Source organism: Seriola aureovittata, chromosome 11 (assembly GCF_021018895.1).
Source record: "Seriola aureovittata isolate HTS-2021-v1 ecotype China chromosome 11, ASM2101889v1, whole genome shotgun sequence".
Taxonomy (NCBI): Eukaryota; Metazoa; Chordata; class Actinopteri; order Carangiformes; family Carangidae; genus Seriola; species Seriola aureovittata.
The window spans coordinates 19080549-19104246 of record NC_079374.1 but is presented as its reverse complement, the minus strand read 5'-3'; the positions used below and the strand labels follow the sequence as shown (position 1 = coordinate 19104246).

Below are 23698 nucleotides of genomic sequence, written 5' to 3'. Positions count from 1 at the left end.
CTAGCCAAGACAGCTGTTAGCTCCCATATCAGTGCATGGAAAAATGTTATTCCTTTCACATTACTTTTCCCATCGTTTCCCTTTTTTTTAGGGGGGGGGGGTTCTTTCTTTTTGTGGCACACAGAAGCAAACCCAGCTCACCAGGATATCAGTTCCAAACCTGCAAAAAAGTCCTCTGTCTCACCGCTCAGCTGTCTAGAGAAACTGCACCTATTTCAGAAATATTCTTTGTTGCAACAATTTTTCAAATCAATGAGACAAGTTAAAAAAAAAAAAAAAGGATAGGAAAGGTGGAAACTTTAGAATGAATAGATAGTAAGGACTGCTCACGGAGGTGTTAAGAGGGCATCTGAACCTCTTTGCCTTCTGTAGTGATGTAGTACATCAGGTATAATATTTATTATATCAGATATAATAAACGTGGAAGCTTTTCCAGGCCATTTGCACATTGTGGCTTTAGAAAAAGGGCTTTGGTGATGTAGCGAGCAGCTCGCATTATTTGACTGCACTTATCAATAGTGAATAAAATTTACTGTTACATATTAAGTGCACTGAAATTCCCTCAGAAAGTTCAAGAAAACTGTTGAAGCTTGCAAAGGAAGCACAAGGCCAACTTGTGAATTGAAAATGTTTTTAAAGCCTGTGACAACACCATGCTGTATCAGTGAAAAGTTAGGGGCCTGTGTCTTAGACAATTTGCAGTATCAGTTTTTTTCTCCAGCAGTCCTCTGTAGGCACAGCAGCAGTCTTAGTATGCTATTAGTCAGAGTTGTGTTGCTCAGACTTAAGTTTGTTTTTGAGGAAACAGTACAAATGTTTCTTTATCTTACTCACTTAGATAATCCAGCAACTGTTTACAGTCTGCTTCACATGCCAGCAAATTTTTCATCAGCCTCTGTTTACTTAGTCCCACATGTTTACAGTCTGTTGCTTCTAGTTTTTTCTTTTTTTTGCATATTGAGTCAATTATTTTGTTTTCATGTTGTTGTTATTACCTCCATCTAGTAAATTATATTCTCACTTACATGGTTAGCACTGTCGCCTCACCGCGAGGAGGTTCTGGGTTTGAACCCGAGGCCTGGGACCCTTCTGTGTGGAGTTTGTGTGTTCTCCCTGTGTGGGTTCTCTCTGGGTACGCCAGGCCCCCCCCCCCCCCCCCCCCCCCCCAGTCCAAAGACATGCACCCGCGACCCTACAAGGGACAGCGGTATAGATAATGGATGGATAGATGGATGGATATTTGTGCATATGTGATCTTTTGTTAGCTTGATATCACAAAAACCACTTCTCAAATTTCAGAAAGTTTCTTTATAACTTGGTCCAAAGAACGGCTGAAGAGGCCTGGAGCTGGGTTGCACCACCATGTGGCCATTATTAAAGCATTTTATGTTTTTGCACATAACTCCTGTACTGTGAGGCATAGAAGCAAAACTGTGTTTTTCTGGATTCTTTGGTTCAAGATTAATATTTTAGTGTTCCAGCCTATTTCTATATTTGGATGACCACCCAAAAAATGCTATTAAGTTGTTCTTGCTCTTGATATGTAGACAGCATACACAGACACTATGCAGCTTTTCCTCCACACTCAAAATATTTAAAAAAAATAAAATACACAGGCCATTTTAATGTCTTTCTTTTCTTTTTGTTTTTTTTTTTGTTCAGTAAATTATGTTTAATCATGACTAATTTGATTTCAAATCGATGTATTTCTACTCTTTGAGAAAAATGTTTAATCACAAATCATGTAGAAAGACAAAATAAGTTTAACTCCTATTCAGAACCAGCTGAGAGACTCACTCCTCAGGTCATCTGCCATTGTTTCACTGTGTATTAATTAACATTTCTCAATGACTGGGAAGGAGTCTTCCACAAAACATTAACCTCATGAACATTTCACAGACAGACAAACACACCTCTGCCAATTAATTCGCTGCTGATGAATACCTGTCATTAATGGCCTGGGCAATATGTTTGTCTGCGAGGAAGTGACTCATTGATTAGTTTTTAAAGACTTTCTAAATATGCCTCACGGGTGGAGCCACCATGCTCCATTTCTCAGTGCAATCAAGGACAGATGTCCAAGATGGCACAGGCTCTATGGTAGGAAGTCATCCTCTGTGCGCCTGCCTTCATTTGGAGATGAATGATAAGCTGTGGAGTCTTGTTCACAGCCACGGTTCCTCATTGCAGCAGACACGGGTCACTGATCATTTTGTTTCTGATTGATCAGACTCATTTTCTATTCTCCTCTCCAGGAACTGCAGATATCTGCCCTCCCAGTAAAATCAACTGTGTTGACAAAGCACTCGGTAAGAAACAATCTTCCTTCATTTCTTTTCTCATTACAATAGATTCCCTCAAAGGGAAATGGAAATACAATCAGTAAATATGATAAGGATTTTTTTTTCTGTAATACAAATAACTGGAGGTAGACTGGATATTTTGAAATGGCTTTCCTCATTGTGATTTAGTCACTTTATAGCTTGATGACTGTGCTGCCGCCATTGTTGAACTGTTAATATTTAACCGACGCTTCGTTCCTGCATAAGTGAATACCCCCCACCCTCAGCTTTGACTCAATCTCAGTCTCCTGCACCAGACATCGTGACTGAACAAAGGTGCCTTGGTTTCAAAAGCATTACAGTTGCAGTAGAAAAAATAATTTTTTTATAGGCATGGCTGACATATAAGTACAATTATCATCTCTCAGCCAAATAAGCCAGAAATTTAATTATGTCTCTCTTTGCTGAATTCAAACCCCATTTAAAATATGGCTGAATGAAATCTTAGATATATCTTAAAAGAATGGGTCATATTCATGTGGTTCATATTACTGAATCAAATAGTGTGAATAAATTCATCCTCCATGAAAGGTAAAAAAATGAAAATATAATTTATATATTTATATTGTAAAGGTGTTTTGTACTTACATCAGACAAAGAATATGTGCCACTGTGCTCCTGCATACAAATAACCTAATTGTTAGAGTTATATAATACATAAGTCATCAAATTATAATTACTGCTTTCATTGCTCCCTCTGCCCGTTTTTGTTTGGACTGAATGCATTTAGAATTTGAAAACAGAGACTGGAAAAAGCTATTTACTCCCCTGTGTACGTAGTGTTGCTTTAGAGGTAGAATTATGAATTTGTATTTCTTATTGTGTGAGCAGTTCATGTCTGCATGTTAATTGGGTGGAAGCTCAGGTACCATTTGCAGAGCCCTCACTAGCGCTTACTGTACTTCATAATTTATTCTCCAAGCAAATGCTGAAACAGAATTACTGTAAACACCATCAAATATAGATAGACTAACACATCTCTTAATATTGTCATATTTATATTGTTCTGTTAATATCATGTGGTCTGTTTCTAATTACTGCCAGAGAACTCCATAACAGCTGACATTACCTGACATTTTGTTGCACATTTTGTCCATGGAATGATTTTGTAAACGATTGATTCATGATTTAAATGCTATAATGAATTTGTTACATCAGAATAACCAATACAACTGGGAGAAATACTTAACTAATAGCAGTTTTATGGACATGGAAGTAATATGATTTAATGATGCTGAGTGCTGGCACATAATATTGCTTCTTCTCACTGGCCACAGAGAGTAGGCCTATATATGTACAAACACACACACACACACACACACACACACACACACACACACACACACACAATTGTACTTATTTGTAGTTACACCACGACTGCTTACTAAATGAAACAGGGGTTTGTGCTTAAATTATCACTGTAATGAGAGTTAACAGTTAATGTCATAGGGTTCTTAAGTATTGTTGCTATGGTTACCCATAGTCTAATTTACATTGTGCATACATTTAGAAAGCTGGTTGAACTGTTTACTGGTTCTATATTTGAAGTGGACTGACATATTGTTAAGTGTAACAGACACCTGCCAACCAATCAGAAACGCATCATTTCTGTAGTCATGGTATGAACTATATTAATAGACAACTTTAAAGCTGCACCAAGCAATATTGTTATATTTGTAATTTAATTATAACCCACTTCTGCAGAACTCTAGATGTTAGCATATTTTAGCTAATTGTTTTAGTTTTATGGCCCACAACTTAACGGTTTTTTGGGGGGTTTTGGTTTGCTGTTTACAATTTTTTTTTCATTTACTTTTTTTTTTTTTTTTTTTTTTGAAGATGGAGATAGTTTTTGCCTCCAGATCATGTGCAGTGTCTAGTATGTTTCTCTGGTAGAGTGATTGCCAAAAAATCAGCACTAAACTGATCCAGTCAATATCTGTTAAATCACCGTTTCCATTGTGTTGCAGCACAGCTACAGAAGAACAGTGGGGATACCTGTCCATGCGAGACGCCCTGTAATCTCACACGCTACGGTAAAGAGCTCTCCATGGTCAAAATCCCCAGCAAGGGCTCAGCTCGCTATCTCTCCAGGAAATACGACAAGTCAGAGGACTACATCAGGTATGACAAGGAACCTTCAACAAGACTAAACTCACTTATGAGCAGTGATGTGGGGCTCAATAAAAAGGACCATAAAGTATGACCTCCAATCTGTGATGACAAACAGACAACCATAGATATAAACAAAAATCAATTCCTGTTCATGGAGGCATCAATTTATATTTTTGCCTCGTAATGGGATACTGATTGTCAGGTACCAGTATATATGCATAATGTTTTAATTTACTCTTAAAATGGTAAATATTTGTTGTACTCTGCTATAAGATTCAGAGATTTGCTTTTTCTGTCTGTCTTTCAATTGAACATAAAATTAAAGTCCCACTGCCAGGAGGCATACCAGGCAAATGATTGGGGCCCCCCTAAAGAATCTGGGAAAAAGTGGCCTGGCCCACTTGGCCCACTTGTCGGGCCCCAGTGATGTGTGTGTCTCTCCAAGAGAGACGTTGTCAACACAGTGTTTCACATACATGGGGTCTACTTGGGTGGTATGTAGATAAAATCACTCAGTTTCAACTTGGTTAAATCTTACATTAAAATCTCATTTCACCTTTTTCAAACTGACTGATTTTTGGTCACACAGCCCGTATGCAGCCTGCATGTGAGGCATTTAGGGGACATTGTAGCTATAGAAAATAACCTGGGTCACACTCTCCCCTCTAAACCGCAGGAGTCTCTGTCTGCACGTCAGTCACAGCTCACAAGCCGCACCACCCACCACCACAAGTAAATCCTCAACCTGTGAAGATCTCAGTTACAATTTCACATATTGCTCCTGTTTGATGTTACATATTTACATCTTGTTTCTCCTCTGTTGTTCAAATACTCAGGTGTTCGTGTGTGTGTGTGTGTGTGTGTGTGTGTGTGTGTGTGTGTGTGTGTGAGAGCGTGCGCACGTGTGTGTGTGCGCACGCACACACAGGGGGTGGGGGTTTGATGGGCTTCTTTGCCTGTGCGCCGACCCCCCAGAGTCTGTGATCGCCACTGCACAAAATAAAACCTCTTGCAGTAATGTTAACTCCATTAATTTTCATGTGATTTTGGTGACCTTGTAACAGATTTTTAGTACCACCATTAGGCCAGAATTTACCCCTGAAAAACACTTCTGAGTGCCTTCAAAACTAATGGCCATTTTTCATAAAATGAAGATCATAAATATCCAACACAATATATTAGACCTACACCAGATGAATCTGAAAGTTTTAGGTGACCCTGTGACCTTTCTAGTGCGACTGTCACAGAAAAAATGCTACATCAAAAAAATAAATATCAATTTAAAATAAAATATCATGTTCTAATAAATAGATTATGAAATGTACTCAATGCAAAAATGATCCCCAGAGGATGAATCTTTTTAAGTATGTACACTCCTGTAAACCAAAATGTGAACTTTGCTGACACAGTATCTCATAATCTAATCTCCAAGGCAGATTTGCAGTAAATTTGGGGATGAACTTCCTGACCTACATGGCTTTCCCTGTAGTGCCCCCTTAAGGACAAACCATTCCTAAGGTTCTTAGAATAGCACAGTCCATGAAATTTTAAGTTTAAGTCTGTTCTTGACATAATAATCTTAACACAATGTCTACTTACTTGTTTTTTCTGGGGCTTGTTCAGTATCTGCCATCTACTCAGTACTAATAAGTATAAACCATCTGCTGATGAGAACTGTGAAATGCAACTGAGAGCTCTACAAAAAAGCTAACACGCTGTGTTAAGATTTTTTTGTAGAACGTCATTATATTATTTCTTCTGTCCAGCACACTGTCAGGTGTAATGAACATCGTAACTTCTACCACTAACAGGGCTTTAACTGTTAATCCTGTTCTACAATATGTTTTATGGAGCATTTGCTAATATTTTGATGATAATATATTCAGTGCATTGACAATGTGCTTATATTCTAATTCCTGTCGGTGCCTAATCATCGGGCGTGCGGTATACCGTAAACACGCCTAACTCAAGGAGCTCATGGTGCCTCACAATGCTTAATATTGCAAGACTTTCTAAATCCAAAGAGATCAGAGACATACTGGTGACGGAGCACGCTGTCAGTGCTCCTTCTGCTCATCTCAGTTAAACCCTGAAACACCTCATTATCTTACGGTTGCTGGTTAGATCTGAGTTAAGCGCTATAGGCCTGACAATCCCATCATGACAATTTACACAAGCACAAAGATGACTTGGTATGGTATTTTTTATTTATCCAAATTTGTTAGATTCGTTATTGTCATTATTATTATTATCATTATTAAAAACATCACAAGTGTATTTCTTTTTGTTTTGTATGCCATTCACACTGTTGTTCACTTGTTTTTCCAGAGACAACTTCCTGGTCTTAGATATCTTCTTTGAAGCTCTGAACTATGAAACAATTGAGCAAAAGAAAGCCTATGATGTTGCAGGTTTATTAGGTAAGATCACATTTTCCCTTTCTTCTGTTTTTTGAATATCAAATAGACTTGCTGGTGCAGAGCGAAATGTGTTGTTATAGTAGCAGCAATCCCTTTTCATTGCCATTAGCAGCAAACAGGAACAGCTTTGGCACCGTGTCCATTGTGCTTTTCCTTAAGTACTATTTCCTTTCAGGTGACATTGGCGGTCAGATGGGCTTATTCATTGGAGCCAGCATCCTGACAATCTTAGAAATACTGGACTATATCTATGAGGTAAAGTGTCTGTGGAAGCCCACACACATCAGACAATCACAAAATGAAATCAGGCTTACAGTCGCTGTGGTGTAATTAGTAATAATTAACAGTTATTGTGCTGCTGTCTTTCACAACCAACAGTCACTGTTTACAAAACACATTAGTGCTCCATCATTTATTCTAATTTTCCTCAATATTGACTCTTTTTGATTTTTTTTTTTTTTTTTAAATGTTAAACACTCAGAGTCTTAGTGTCTCAATGTTCTTCGCAGTCGTACTCATCAGAAAATCTAGTAGTGCAAATGCTATCACATATTATGCATGTGAGAAGTTTCATTTCCAAGCAGGAGAAACTAATATCCGCTGTGCTGAGGAGATGCTACTAACTCTGATCATGAAATGAACTCCTGCCTCAGCTGGATCCCCTTTAAGCCTTCGAGCCAGCTGCCTGCTGACTGCCAAACATGTATGAATAAAGGGAAGTCAGAGGGAGGAACTTTAATGCAGACATCATGGTGAATAAACTCCTCACTCTGCTGTGTCTCTTGTCTCCCTCCCTCATCTCTGCTCTTTCGCCCTCCCTGCTGTTGTGCTCTGGGTGAAAGCAGGTGATCAAGCATCGGCTACAACGTCTGCTGAGGCCGCAGAAAGAGGAGAAGAAGAACAAGCAGCAGACCAGCACTGTTGCAACAGTGGGTCTGGAGGAAATGAAAGCAAAGGTACAGCACATACTGTACCACAACAAATGGCGCTTGTATTATTTTAATGCCAAGTGTACAACTTTCCCTGCAGCACTGTAACAGCATTAGAAAACGAGACAAGAATAATTCAGGGGAAGGCAAATTAATATTTTTCCATTCCTACAATAATGAAGAGTGTAATGTTCCTAATTAATCTCCTCCAGAGCTCAGAGTTATATTGCGCGACTTTTTCTCTGAACATTAGACTTGGATGCTGTTAGACTTTGGCTAACATTTTGCTGTTCAGTTTAGTAGTAGACACCGAACTAGCTCAGAGTACGGGCAGAAAACCCCAGTATTAACAATTCACTGAAAAATCATTCAAACTAACCTGGAGGTGGATTAGGAAGGAATTCACCTCTTTATTAATTTAAAACATTTATACACAGAACTTCAAAGTAATTTACACTCAGCCACTATCTACTCAGCTAGACGCCGGTATCTTTCTCTCTGAAACCACAACCAAAGCTGCAACTCTGACCAAGTATAAGCGTTGCACACACACTGGCTTACACACTGTATTTAGCAGACTTCCCCTTGCTTCCAGTCTTCATGTTAAGCTAGGCTAGCCACATCCTGATTGTAGATTTGTATATAATGCACAGAATAAGTTGTTATTGGTCTTCTCATCTGACTCTCAGAAAGAAAGTGAATAGGTATATGTCTCAAAATGTTGCAATATTCATTTAAAAAAAAAAAAATTTTTGAGTCAAATCACATTGTCTTCTACTTCCAACAGGAGCCTAATGACATGACACGGAGTCACCCAGAGGGGGCGTACGCCAACACGATTCTCCCCAACCACCACCACCCTCACCACCATCACACTGGGCACCACGGGGTGTTTGAGGACTTTGCTTGCTAGAGCCAGCCGTTGTTTCCAGTCCTGGTGACAACAAAAGATATGAGTTGTCTGTGTTGAGCTCAATCACAGACCCTTGGCGTTTCTGTCGTTCCTTTGCTGTCACCAGTGAGAAAGCTACAGCCAAAGTCAAACACCAAACTTGTGCTGCTAACAAACCACTTGTACGTGCAGTATGTAGGCACAAATTGGACACAGCTTTTTCTTTTCTCTCTGTCTCTCTCTCTCTCTGTCTCTCTCTCTCTCTCTCTCTCTCTCTGTTTCTATGTCTCTCTGTCTCTGGATGGGACCCCTCTCAGCGTTGACCTGCTTCATGTGAGAAGTCAGGCAATTTGTGATTTCAGGACCAATTTTTGGTACATGATCACTTCAAGGGGACCTGTGGAGGACTGCATGTCACCTTGATCCAGTTTATACTCAAAAAAAGGAAAAGTATAATTTATTTATTCAGCTATTTTTTTTTCTGTCTGCATCCCTCCATTTATCTCTCCTCAAACAATCTCTCCTATTTCATGGAAAACACACTGTACCATAAGAAACCCTTACACATTATAAATTATGTAATTATTTAAAGAGATACTATGATCTATATGTTCTATATTGTATACAAGATGAGAATACTTGAGCAAGCAAATCTTATTCGTGTTACATCCACCTGAAGTATGAGGGGAATAATTTAGGCTGAATTGTATGACCTTGGCTTAGAAGAGCTAGGAGCATCTTCCCACATGATAACACTTTGTCTGGTTGTGGTTGAGGTGTTAGAGAGTAGCACTGTACTTGTACATAAAGTCCAACTTTAAAATGAGAAAGTTCTAAAAGTTCTGTTGTAATTGTTGTTGTTTATATTCAGTTAATATATAGCTTAGGTAATATTGATTTTAGTTATTTGTACATTTTAGAAAAGACTTTTATATGACAATAGCAATCACGATTGTAGCAATTACTGTACACTTACAATCATCAGATATGTTAGACCGCCACACATCAGTACATCTGTCCGGGTAACAGAAATGGACTGTATGGATCATGACTATTATATTTATCATTTCCTTTTATATGTCCTGCTTTTTACCAAACTGTTTAGTTGTTACCTAAACATTTTCCAGGGCAACACACAAATCTTTTGCAAATGGATGAGCAATGGATGATGTTTTCAGTTATGACATGGTTGTACGTAAATTATTCTTTCTTATTTAATTCATTTCTGCCCGCCATCCCACTCTTCACTTTGGTTAGCATCATAACTTTAAGCTGACATAAGCATAGACACAGAATTAAATTTTTGCCAAGTCATCTCCTTCAGCTGTGCGCCAGAACCACTGTAAAAGTATAGCAGCTATTTACAGTGTAGGCCTGGCATCAATGTGTGTGTTTGTTTGAATGTGCACTTTAACATTTTGCACACATGACTGAGCACATTAGACTGACGTGGTTTGGCTGAGCTGATCCGTGGTTTTTAAATTCAGAGAAGTTAGGAAGAAAGCTCGGAGAGTTTTATTGCAGTACTAAGGTTTTTCTCTAATAAATCCAGTTCCACAGCTGCACAGAGGAGTGTAATGTAAACATTGCTCTGGAGGATGAAATATTTATATTGATTTCCTTAAACCTAAAAGGGCAGGGCAAGGACACCACAGTTTTCTAAGAGCACAAGTTTGCATATAGCTGGAATAAAAATGGAGACCTTACATTAATTAATTCATAGTGACATTGGTCCTCATGATGGAAGGTCAGCTTGCTCTGTAGCCGTCTTCAGCCTTTTCCACTGCATGAACTTAACAAACTGTTACACAACCAGACCTCTCAAGAACTTGTGAGGATTTGGTTCAAGGTTCTTCCTTGCATGAATCTTTTCACATTTGGATTTACACTGTTAAAAAGGCAACAGCAGTACCAACTATTCTTTGTCATATAACATAAACTCGGAAGGAAAGTTACGTAAATGGTTATGAGACAGACAGTGATGGAGGAATTGCTGCAGATATTGACACTAGGACCAGCAGAGGCCAGTCAGTGATATGACGCCAAAACTTAGAGCCACTTCAAATTTTTCAGTTGTGCTGCTCCACATACATAGATGCGGTCGTAACATGGCAGTTACTGTTGTTGTGTTTGTTGTAGTCTCACACATCTGACATCAATTATAGTTGTCAGCACTTCTGGCAAACCCCAAAAGTACCTCGAATTCACTTAAACTTCTTGGACAATGCTGAAAATTTGTTCCAGGAACTTTTCCCCAAAACAGATGAGGAACAATGGAAACAAAAGCAGAACCTTTGACAACGGCTACATGTCATGTTTCGTTAAGTTTGTGCAGTGGAAAGGGCTTCACTGTGGGTTACCCACCAAACAGTTAGTACTGAAGTTCTAAGACTAGCTGGACAAACGAGCTAACGTAGCATGACCTGACACCAGTTAGTTTGGGCTTCATAATGTAGTCTCTTTTCATACCCTTTTGCTTTCATGACTGGGCTTCAATCTAAACTTATGCTACAGTCAGACTTGCCTTGTTTTTTGCAAGTATATGCTCAGCTCACTTAACTGAGAATCAAGTATTCAGAATGATGTTTGATGAACTCTGACCTGCAAAATGTTAAACTCGTTGCATTATTGGTGCGTTATAATTTCTCTTGTTGTCCCATCATTTATTTATATATTGGCCTATGTTAAGATAAAAGCAGCATAACAGCTAACTCAGCCTGATTCACATTCAGTTGTCACATGGGAATACATGTTCTAAATCACAAAGCAAATGCTTTTATCTTGGTTAAGATGTTTAAAGCATGTTCATAATTTGCTATCTTGCTGGAATTTGGTCTTGTAAGTGTGAAAACAGACACCACATATCTGAAAACAGAGTGTGAACAAAAATTGTTGGACTAAATTTTCTTCAAGTTACTGCACAATGCCAGTGGCAGACAATCCACTTTTAACATTTGTCTGGGAAATGTATGACATACTTCAAATCACAGGTTACCATGTTTACAAATGATGATGTAATTATTTTTCTGTTAATTTGATTGGTGCATTCTGTTGCCACAATATCGCTATACATCACTTTTGCTCACAGTGAAATTCCACAGTCCTCCATCTGTCAAATCCCCTCCTCCTGTCAAGTAATCATGTGCTATACATGGGTGTTTAATATTCATAATCATGTGTCACTTTGACATTTTCAAAAGGTTCCCAATCACAGTCTCTGATGGCATCCTGTACAGGCTCTGCATAACAATCTGCTCCTCTGTCATCAATAATTGTAGCTATCCTCAGACAAGTCACAGGGGCTGGTGTGCTGAGATGAATACAGGGCTGATTTACCACTGTAGAGTTTAGTTTGAATGGTATAGCCTGGAGTCGATGTAGAAAAGGTTTTTTATCCTTGACATGCTGTGTTTAGCTGCACTGGAAAACACAACCTGATTCATTCTGTATCCAAAAGCCTTTAAAAACACAGATGAGTTGATGTTATAACAGCAGTCTGTGTGAGGTGCCACAGGACTGAGAGGTGGGCAGCAGGTCTTTACTGTAGCAGATGGGACAACTTCCCTGCTTGATAACATGTAGCTTAGCTCACATTCCTGAGATTCCTCGAGCCTCTGCTCTAATCTCCCGTCTTGCACAGCTCTTTAAGTCTACCTTTTTATAGCTCCATGACATTCAGCCTGTGTATGCTTATTACATTATACATAAAAATCAATTTAATCCAACCAGCCAACAATGTTAATTTCTGAATAGCTGCTATTTGTCCTTTTTTTTTTTAGCTGAATATTTTTAGCTGAGACCTGAGAGGTCATCTGAGAAAAGTATTAGTGCAGGGAGATGCAAGCAGCTGTCAGGAATTCATAAGGAATTTCATCCCATATCTGACAGAAATGGAAATGGACCATCACTGCAGTAACAAGAAACGCTTACATTTTGTAAAGAAGTGTGATCTTGTGATTATATCCTCTGTTAGAACACATTTTATAAATGTTAAATATGGTAAATACGATGACCATTAAAGTTTAGATAAAAACCAGTGCTTTCTAAATATAGAGCCAAGTTCACTTTGTAACTCCATGTTGTCTATTTTTCTGTACAACACACCCGTTCCACCCGTTTTAAAGCCTTTCCACCTCTTAACATAGAGACGTAAGAAAATGGTTTACAAGGTTACTGGAGGCAAATGAAGACATCTCAAAGGTGAGTTTTATGAAGACAAATCACACAGGATATTTGAAGAGGTGTCATTATCTACTTAAAATGTGATTTATTAGCCATTCTCCTTATAGAAAGTGTGTAATTCTGCTTTAAATACCCTCCAGGTGAACCCAAATTGTTGTGAAAAAACTACATTTTCTAGAGGACTTGAAACAACTGTGTCCCCATGTAGGAGGAGAAAGTCCTGGGATCCAACGTAAAACGAAGTACAAAATAATGACTTACAATTAAGTCCCATCTGCTCTGTAGTTATGTGGTTTTACAGCATGCCTCAGGGTACTGCATACGGACCCCTGAAATAACTAAAGCTGTAATTAAGGTTTCAACATTTTCCCTGTTTTTACCCAACCCCAGACATCAGGAATACCTCAGCTCTGACATGAGAGGGAATGTTAACTGCAGCCCTTCTGAGCACATGCTGAGAGCATGAACGTGATAACCATATCGTTTGGAATCATAATGTGATTTCTAAATGTTTAGCAACGCTGCTCACCTCAGCAACCAGCAGCCAGCGCTGGTCTAGGACCTGTGCTGCAGACGGTAAACATGCTCTTCTGCTGACACCTAAAGGACAAACTGGATTTTGTAGCTGCAGCACAAAAGCTACTCTTTTCTCCTCCTCCTTAAAAAGATTAAGGATAAAAAACAGGCATTTCTATATTCAAATATTCTTTATTTAAAAATTACAATAATTCACAGTTCATTGGGAATTACAGCACAAAATTAAATATACTGAGCATGAATTAAAATGTATTGCTTTGGTTATAATAGTACCCATATGCGTAAAATAATGTAAACCAATGGGTCTAAACATAAATGGAAATTAAAAAGTGGAGCCTATGTATTGAAACGATTTAATTGATTCAAACTGAAAAGGAAATACATACATTTTAAATCGTCTTCATGGTCAAATTACATGATTTTTAAAACACAAAATACCAAGTAAGATACAGCATATGTTTGATTGTGTCACCAAAACAATAAAATATCAATTGTGTCAATAAAGCTAAAAAAGGCTTAAAAATAGTGTCTATAAAATATTTATACATGTACAGAGAATGTCATGAAAGCCTCTGTTAGTGCAGAAGTATTTCAAATCTGCATAATTCATAAAGAAATGTAAGATAAATAAGTTATGGACAAAATACTTGGAGACTTTGCTCAGAGATGGTGGCTGTGTTAACAACACCGGGTGATTAATCTGCCACACTCCCTTAATTCTAGGCTTCTCATGTCTATAGAAGGCAAAGACGATGCAGATCACCACAACTTTATATTGTAATCTCAGCCATCCATCTTTCACAGTGGTTTTTGCAAGATTCGATTTCCAATTCCGCACATCACTAGCATCATTCTCAACAAAGAATCAAGGTGAACATTCATGTCACAGTGAAAGACTGCTCTCGTCAAGAAAGAGATGCGTTATAAAATGAATGCAAAACGTGAGGAACAACTGACCAACTGGTCTGTGTTCACACAGCAGTAAATACAGTAAACACTGTGTAGGATCACCACTGTGGATGTAGTGTTTCCAATGTATACTATCCAATTAATGTTAAATAAAAGTACTCGCCTTAATCTTTATGCATTTCAAAGTAAATTTGACGACAAAAAGTATCTGGTGTCAGCAGAATACATTAAAGGTCTTGTCAAAAGACATTACAGTGTATTTACTCAGCATTAAACAGAAAGGATGAGTCTTAATTTATGTAATGTCATGAATAGTATTGTGATATACATTATTTGCAGCAAATGTCTTTGACATTAAAAGTCCTGTCCTCCATCAGACATCTGTCCAGTTGTGTTATCTGTGATATTGCACATTATAATCTGCTAATAACTGTTTGGTGCCAAGTACCGTTAGCTCCACCACTACTCAGTAATGTGGAAAAGGCCTCCCACTTGACTGTACTGCAACTGGGAGAAAGCAGCCAGCTCAGTAAATGGAGGCCAATGACACCTACACAATTTTTTTATAATACAGTCAAAAACACTTTGGAACAGTTAAACATTTCTAGAGTCTAAAAACTGTCTACACTTGTTGACATAGAAAAATATTTCATACATTCGTAATTTCAGTCATTTCTAAACTTATTAAATTACATTTTAAAGTACCACTTTCTTCAACGAGGACACTTGAAAAAATAAAACACCTGGGCAATCGCTTTAAACATTTACCAAGGCAATTTTTTCCCCATTATTCAGAATTTTCCTTTGCCTATACGTGTAAGAGAAATTTTGCGACATCAAAAAGTTTCAAACAGAAAAATTAAACTCAAATTAACACTGCTGGTCGACAAGGATAACCTCTGAGGACAAACAGTAGATATTTTCCAGGAACCCCTTCCCTGCTTTGAGGCACATATACAACTGGTGGATGATTGGGATCATTTCCAAGTCTCCTATTAAAAATGTTAAGTGAGTAAACCAACAACCCCTTTCTTATATAGAAATTTCTTATATAGCTATTCTTATAGCTATGTAACTTTATGCACAGTGAAAGAGAATATCTCCCACCTATGCAAAGCTATTATTCGTGTTATAATAAAACCAAGTTCCTAGTGAAAAACATCAAATGTGCAACACCTGAAGATAATTTCAGAACAGCCAGCGTATGAAAAGTCAGTGTCAAGGCACATAAAGATGTGCTTCTGAAAATACTCAAATCAGTAAATATCAAAAGCTCAATGTTTCAATACCATTATATGAAAGGGCAAACAAACTCTGATGCAGTATACTGCACTAATGTTTATCTATTAGCGCTATACATCGAAGCTCCATTTAAAAATATCTTTGATATTGAAATGAAATCAAACAACATTCTATAAATGTGAAAACTTGCTGCTAGTACTTCTGATCCCACTGACAAGAAACAACCCACTAAAGCTTTTTGCCATTTTGAACTCGCTGTATTAGTTCACTTGGTTCAATCCCCCACCCGCATACAAAACCATTAGCAGCTCTACTCAGCACACTGGTTCAACCAAGCCTATTATATGCCAAATTGTAGAGAGTAAGGTATGTTGTCCAGGGGTTGTTGACACAAACCAAGGATAAAATCCCACAAAATATTGGAATTTCACTAGACATGTGGAGAGGAAGACGACACAGATGGATTGCCTATGTAGCCCCCGTAGGTTTGGTGGACACCTTAACCACAAGAACTGGAAAAGCCAACAGTACCTCTGGGCTCTGCTGCTTTGGGTTTCTGCTCTCTAGTGGTCAAAAATTGTTTAAAGCAACTTTTAAAATCGTCAAGATTAGAAAAAGCATTTGGTTATAGGTACTCATCTGTTTGGACAAGTATTGTAAACATTTATAAAAAAATAAAAATAAAAATAAAAAAAAGGTTTCATGAGGAATGTACTGCACTCGTTTTTCCAAACTAGCTCAAACCTCTAACAAACCAAATAACTCTTAGTGAACACTGAAAGATGGATCATGTCAGACAGGTTCACGTACAACGTAACCACGTCTCCAAAGGGTTGAGTTTAGGGCAAAGGTAAGGGTTAACTTATGGGTGGTACTACATGTATTTCTCCTGTCTACCCCATATTCTAACTTGTTACAACGCACACACAGCTTTTAACATCCATTTAAACAAGTGCAGGAACAGACATTTCAACAGCATTTTCAAGTGCTGTTTCCTTGTTCTTGCTCAAACAGCAGCATGGCGAGCTGGGAACGAGAACCAAGACCTTCCAAGTTGCTCTGAACACATCTATGATAGATGTCCTCACTGAGTCGTGGGTTGCAGGCTTGGTAGCGATACTGCTGGTGCAATGCTGGCTCTACTGCTCTGAATACATGCAGACCGGAATATTTTACGAACATGTCGTAAATGTCCATTGTCTCTAGAATCTCCTCATTCTCTTGGACGTCCGCCACCATTCGCGTGCGTGTTGCCATGTAGTCCGAGTTGTAAAAACATGACTCTTCAAATGACCTGCGGTCAAAATGGCCTGCATCCTTGACCAGATCAATTGTGGCTGGATGTGGCTGGTTGTGATAGGCCACATTGGGGTTGTAGTCCTGGAAATGGATGGGGAAGAACACCTGCCAGTTGTTTATGGAATTCATGCGGCAGCGGTTCAGAAATTCAGAATTGATATTTGTGTTGACGCTAGCCAAGAAGAACAGCGTGTCGACTGGGTGTTTCTTTGAGATGATGTCCATGAACTTTATCTGGGATGGTGTTTCTGTCTTGACACTTATCCATGGGATTTTCACTGTGGGGTATTTGCGTTCATAAGCATTAATCTGAGTCTTCACACTGGCAAATATATCATTCTGGTTAACCTGCTGTGCTTCCACTGGGTCATAAATAAACAAGAATGTTAGGATAGCATTTTCGCTGGTCTCAAAGGCATTTGAGGCAAAGACTTCGAGGAAATGGTCAACAAAGTTCCGGTCCTGCAGAGTAAGAGGTATAATAATGTGAACCCTTGTAGCTTCTGTGACATAGGGCATGGGAATTATCTCTATTTGGCTCAAAGGTCGCACCAGATGAACCCTCTTGGTGATGGAACGGCTGTGACCTTTCTGATTAACCACCTCCAGCTGAAGATCCAAGGTGTACTCCATGCCCCTGATGGGGTCAAAGCGCCTGTAGCCATTAATCAGCTGCTGTTTCTTCAGGTGTAAGACGGGCTTGTACTTCTTGTTCAGCTCTCCTACGGCGGTGTCAATGACATCAGCCACATCCATTCGATCAATGCCGTGCAGCTCACACTTGGGAGAGCCGTCAATGCATGAATATATCTCTTCCTCTGTAAAGTATTCCCACTTCAGAACTTCAAATCGAGTTTTGGGCTCAAAAGGTGGATTGATCCCAACTGGCCACTGGGCACTTCGGTTGCCTTCAAAAGCAACCACACTCACATTCTTTATTTCTGCCTGTAGAAACACAAGAAGTGTTCAGACCTATACAGTTACCACTCTGCCATTGACAAAACTAATGCAACACTAAAATTGTTACATTCTGGACCCACAATAGTGGAGGCCAGGAGCAAAAAGAGGCCAGGTTTTATTTTTGACTGAACCCCGGGTGAATTGTGACACTTGAAGATCAGCTTACCTGCAGCTTAGCAATCTCATCGTAAATCTTCTGGAGTTCAATCTCAGTGAAGTATCTGTGCAGCCGATACATCTGCTCAGGGTCAGACACTGGATGGACGGTCAGAGCATTCTTAAAATGTTCACTCTGCTCCTTACTTGGGTCAGAGTTTTTTCCCAACTCATAATGGTGGTACTGAAGCCCCTGGGAGGAAACAGAGAGATCTTTACATGCTTAATGTTATTCCAAGCTTAGTTGTTATGCTGCTGTACTCCATTCAAACAGACATTACATGCTATCCAGACTGCATCTTGGGCTCATTTCCACTGCAAACAGACTGGTTTCAACCATAATTGCATAGTGAAGTAAAGACTGGGATTAATTTTGTAAGTAGTACTATTGTTACACAACTACAAATTTTTACTGTCAAGAGTTTTGCTCATTTTCAGGAACTAAATTTGTTCTAGTAATATGAGGTATAAGAGATGCTTTATCTAATTAATTTCACCACTTTATATATCTATAGACTATGATCACTTCGGCCTCAGGTTAAAAAGCAACAGTTTAAACGTGAAACCTAATGACACAAATGACACTGGCACCAGAATCCCTCTTAAAGACACAGTCATTTAAACTGAAAACAGAGTAACCACCTAAGGAGCTTGAGTGATTAAAAAAAAGTGAATCCAATCTGATCAAGCTATTAAAAGAACAAAGACTGGAGACACCGCTTAACTGAGCAGTGAGGCCACTTTTGCAAATGTTTGCCAACAGCTTACGGCTTGTCATGGTACTTTTAGTGAAGCATTGTCCGTACCTAATTGTCATCAATGTTCTCTCTGAACAGAAAAATTGATGTCTGGCTCTGTACTCAAGCTGATTTCTTCACCCATTCCAGGGCTTTTAACTTTCCCCTGCTTTTCTCCCTTATCTGAGGGGCTCTGCTGGAGCTCTTCTGGCTCAGGGAACTTTAGTTAACCATGCAAGTCACTCTCATCTGTGAAACAAGATGGTTTCCTACTCTGGGTCATGGCCAAGGAGGAGAAAATGGCAGAAAAAGACATGTATGAAATAAGCCAACAACAATATCTACACCTGAGTGTATGGTGTATGAATGGCAAAGCCACATTTTGTGATAGTTTTCTGTAACAATGTATTTTCATGTCTTTACAAAGACTACAAACTGTCACACGGAGGAAGCAAATTGATGCAGCAAACAATCGCCTCAAAGGGCACTGGGACAAGGCTCCACAGATCAAGGCTACACAGAGCTTGTTTGACCTTAAATGCTAATGACATTACAGGAGCACGGCATGTTGACCCACAGGGGACTTTCACACCATTGAACCCAGGCAAGGCTGAACTCAGATGTGCTCTGCTTGCCTATTTACCTATTCCACGCTGCTGCTGGAGCCATGGAAAAAAATGAAAGGCTAAAGGGTATTAGCAATCTACTCTGTAATATAAATACCACCTCTGTGCTAGCATGGTAATTACACTTTTATATGGCTGTCCGTCAATTTTAAGTGCTGTCCCAGAGGCAAAGCATGATGTCTGCCATGACAGTTTTGTTTTTCTGTCAAGAAAGAGAACCCCTGCTGTAACCTGTCACACAGCTGTTCTGAATGACAGTCTTAGAATGTTTTTTCTTTGTAGCTCCACATTCATTTTAACTATGTTCCTTTCTTTTCATCATGAACGATTGAGAAACAGCCTTATGAATTGAAAGAAAACTGTATTAATGAAAAGAGATGTATGTAAGGTGAAGAAAATACTCGGCCTACCTCATATTCGCTGACACAGTTTGTGTTTGTGTAATCAATGATGCATCTCCCGAGCCACTCATCAGGCCTGGCACTGAGGATGTCGTTCCTACAGTTTTCCAAGAAGGGCTGGAGTCGCAGGAGCAAGGTACGTGACACAACGTACCCGAACCCTCCGTAGCAATACTTCCCTTCCATCTCCCCACCTATGAACTCCTCAGGACTGCCCATGTAAAGTTCTCGATCCATACTCAGGTGATTCACCAGGGCTTTGATCCTGTCAGCTTCTGTGTAGGTGTCATCTTGGACAAAGTAAAACCAGTCGTATTCATTGATGTAGTGGTCTAAAATGTATCTGATGGTCTGAAACATGTTCCATATCAGTCTCTCGTCTCCATGAGAGACCACAAACATGCCGTGAGGGACTTTGCGGTTGCGCATGCCGGTGAAGAAGATTACGGAGTCCAGGTGATGGCTAATGGTGCGATTGACAGCTACGCCCATGGTGTTAATTGTGTTTTTGGATGTCAGGACCCCAACAAACAGACGCTCTCGCATCCCCAACTCTGTGCTTATGTATCTAGCCCTGAAAAAGACATCAAACAGCTACTGAATATTTGTGCTTTGAATAAAAACTGTACAAGACAAACTTTCACCAACACTGAACAATGTTCCAATTTACTGTCACACCAAAAGACACAACTTTGACCATTTTGTTTCTGTAACTTTCAGGTTTAGCTTATTATCAGATTCTAAAATCAATGGAAATAATAATGACTGAAAAGTTTATAAAAGGCATAAATTTGACTAAATTTGTGGTTTTGTCCACCAAATTTAATGGAAATGATTGACGTTTTTAAATATCCCCACAGACTAAAAAAACTCAAAACTCTTTGGAAAGGTAAACATGCAAGAACTTGCACTGTGATTCATTACTTGCACCACGACCAAACCTATCTTTTATTTCTCTGTTATGCTGTACATGAAATCAATTATGCCTCTTGTTCGAGCTGCAACTATTAACAGATTGAAAGAAAATTAATCCTCATCTATTCTGATAAATAATCTAAATTCTTTCTTTTCAAGCAAAACTGTATGTGTGTGAATGTGTTGCTTTTCTTTCCATACATGATAGGAAATGAAATGGTTTTTATTGTTGGTTGAACCAAACTAAATTGAACACACCGGTTTGGACTCTGGACATTCCATGAACAAACCAATCAATTAATCAAGAAAGCAATTGTCAGATTAATCGATAATGAAAATATACTTAGTTTCAGTCCTACCTCTTAATGTACAAACTGCTGCATGGCACAGGTTGCCTATGAAACCTGGGGGCTTTAACTCTTACACATCTGAACTCAGGAGAACTTTTCTACAGGGAAAAGACTCTTTCTCAGAAATGTAATGAAATGCAACCATTTGGGGTGTGTGGGATAACATTCAAACAAGGGCTCTATCCAGGAAATCTTGGAAATGTTTGCCTGTTTACGAAGAAAATGTTAAAGCACATATCCTTCAGTGTGGAGACATGGCACAAAATATGTAGTTATTCTAGGCTATATGGCAGGGCCTGTTAGCAGGTAGAAACCAGCAGAGAAAGTGGGGCAGTTGACTTTTTGCGGTAATTTGATCTTGGCCAATAAGATCATGGAGAGGAAAAAGCCTTCTGCATTACACTTAGTTATGCCTGCCATTTAGTTTTCTTTTGTTTTATTAGCTTTATGTTGCTACTGTTAAATCTCCCAGCCACCTGACAACCAGTGACACCTGCACACCTGATATTATGTGGACAAACACAGTGACTGATTTATCAGTCATTATGACACTGCGGCCTGTTGTGCTGTAATGTATTATGATGTGGCCTGTATTCAAAACAAACAGAAGTCATATACTGTCTGCCCACTTACAGAAAGTGTTCACCCGTTTAAGCGAACAGGCATGTGAAGCTTACCTGAAAACTTTCTTCGGAGCACTCTGTTGGACTTGTTTATATGGGACTATTCTTGGTTCAAAATCCTCCTCGGACTCCACATCGTTGAGAGTCGAAATGGAGTTAGGCTTTCGGGCTCCTTTGAGCTGTCCATCCTGACCCAAAGTCACATCCTCACTCTGTTTACCGTCTAGATAACACGCTTCTTCCGACCAGTTTACACTCAATAAACTCAACGTGAACCCTAAAGAAATACCGATTACCACCGGGCCGACCGACCGCAGGACAGAAATAAACGCTGAAAATCTCATCTTGTGCGACGGCTCTTCTCCCCCGACAGTCCCGCGTCGCTTTAAGAGTCCGAAGAGGCCTCTGGTCCGGGATAGGTCAACTATACATCAAGTCAGACGCAAAGCAGCCGTATCCACGCTCCACTTAAGGAAAAGATGCAGCTTCTTCCTCAATATCTACGCTGGATTCTTACGTGTCAGTATAGCGGTTACCTGGCTCCTCCCCGGCCAGACGTAAGAGGAGGGTCTAGCTCAGTGCTGTGTGGATGAATACATGCTGCGCAGAGCGGAGGGATATTCAACAAGACTAAAGCAGGGGAAATGTGGACGGGAACGCAACCAAAGCCCTCTGTGTCCCTCTGCCTGTGATAGACTGTTTATTTAAGCTATCATATTTACTAATTTGTGACAGACAATGTCATTTTTTCTGTGCTGCTTTTTCTTTTTTCTAAAAAAAAGAAAATAGAAAATGACAAATTATATAAGTTATTAAATTTGTTAGTAACATGCCTTCATTCACCTACAATTCTTAGATATTTGTACTTTAGGCCACTTGAGATTTTCATTTCATACCATTGTATTAGGCTACTTGCACTGAGCTGCAGTTCAGAGGGAAATATTGCTTATTATTCCACTGCATTTATTTAACTTTAGTTCCTCGTGACTTTAAAAATTACGATATTCTAGATACATTTATTTATGTATTTTATGTATCTCTGTTTCTACTGTTGCCAGATAGTCCAAGACAAATTTCCATTTAATGCAAAATGAATAGACAATACAGTTTTTTTTCTTCATTGAGCACTGACACTTTTGATATGTAAAGTACATTTCTCAATATTTACATACTTTTGTTTAAGTCACATTTAAAATGCATGGCTTTAAATGGATAACTACTACAAAAGGAAGTAAGTACTTTCACCACCTCTGGGGAAAGGTATGCACGTTATACCTTTGTGGATGAACACAGAGCACCTTCATTAAAAATCACCAGTACCACAGCAGTTTTCACCCATTGGCCTCACCCTATATAATAACTCCTCTCTAACTGTTGGGCACTGACACAGGAAACTGATAATTATTACGATGCACTGTTATCAAAACACTTAAACTCAATACTCTGCTGTTAACCTCTATTCCTAATGTTTTTATCACTTTCATTATGATGTACCCCTTAATACAGTTCCTGCCATTTTTCCATTCTCATTGTATATTTGTGGGCTTGTAATATGTAACATTCGTAACATGGTAACCCTGATGCACATGTAAGTCTTGTCGCAGTAATATTCTAATACAGTATAGCATCTTTTTGTGCATCTTTTTCATTCCTCATAACTTTCTACTGTTAATGTGCACCTGCTTTGTTCTACATTCAGTATTTTTCTTATTTTCATTTTATTTTCCCATGTATGTGTAGCCTATTTGTATGTTTAGATAAGATAGAACTTTGTTTATCCTGAATGAATCTCTGAAAGAGTATACATAAATAGTTTATATGTAAATATCTACACATAATTGGTAAATGAAATAAAAATAGATATAAACGTTATACAGGTGTAGAACAAGGGAGATGCAAATGTTAATAGTAAATTCGGTTTCACAGAAAGTGTCAGTCTCATGCAGATCACTGAGACCACCATCCTCCCTCTGAGCCCCTGACCCACACAGACTGAGCAGCACCGACAGCAGAATAAGAGAGCTCATCATTATGCATTCACAGGTCTCCAGATTGGAATATTT

General features: G+C 38.9%; 2 protein-coding genes across 4 annotated transcripts in view; one reads left to right on the top strand and one right to left on the bottom strand.

The window, feature by feature from the left end:
* asic4a (acid-sensing (proton-gated) ion channel family member 4a) overlaps positions 1 to 12758 on the top strand; it is a 179461-nt gene extending 166703 nt beyond the window's left edge. For 2 of the 3 annotated variants that reach the window (XM_056389977.1, XM_056389975.1), the window contains 6 exons: positions 2256 to 2309; positions 4313 to 4466; positions 6786 to 6877; positions 7053 to 7132; positions 7720 to 7833; positions 8594 to 12758. In XM_056389977.1, the coding sequence (XP_056245952.1) occupies positions 2256 to 2309; positions 4313 to 4466; positions 6786 to 6877; positions 7053 to 7132; positions 7720 to 7833; positions 8594 to 8719 (620 nt within the window). In that variant the 3' untranslated portion in view covers positions 8720 to 12758. The remainder of the gene's footprint in view (positions 1 to 2255; positions 2310 to 4312; positions 4467 to 6785; positions 6878 to 7052; positions 7133 to 7719; positions 7834 to 8593) is intronic. The other variant, XM_056389976.1, reaches the window with a different exon arrangement.
* Positions 12759 to 13568: 810 nt separating this feature from the next.
* chpfa (chondroitin polymerizing factor a) lies at positions 13569 to 22177 on the bottom strand. The gene is made up of 4 exons (XM_056389756.1): positions 21690 to 22177; positions 19757 to 20321; positions 17994 to 18176; positions 13569 to 17812 (listed from the first exon to the last, which is right to left on the bottom strand). Exons 1-4 carry the CDS (start codon positions 21977 to 21979, stop codon positions 16550 to 16552), a joined length of 2301 nt encoding a protein of 766 aa, XP_056245731.1. The 5' UTR covers positions 21980 to 22177; the 3' UTR covers positions 13569 to 16549.
* Between the last annotated feature and the right edge of the window lie 1521 nt (positions 22178 to 23698).

Excerpts from the sequence above, each read along its gene's own strand:
- chpfa (XM_056389756.1), bottom strand. The coding sequence starts at position 21,979 with ATGAGATTTTCAGCGTTTATTTCTGTCCTGCGGTCGGTCGGCCCGGTG. Across the intron at positions 20,322-21,689 it reads GCTCCGAAGAAAGTTTTCAG|GGCTAGATACATAAGCACAG; the intron begins GTAAGCTTCACA and ends TGTCTTTTTCAG. Across the intron at positions 18,177-19,756 it reads ACTGTGTCAGCGAATATGAG|GGGCTTCAGTACCACCATTA; the intron begins GTAGGCCGAGTA and ends GTTTCCTCCCAG.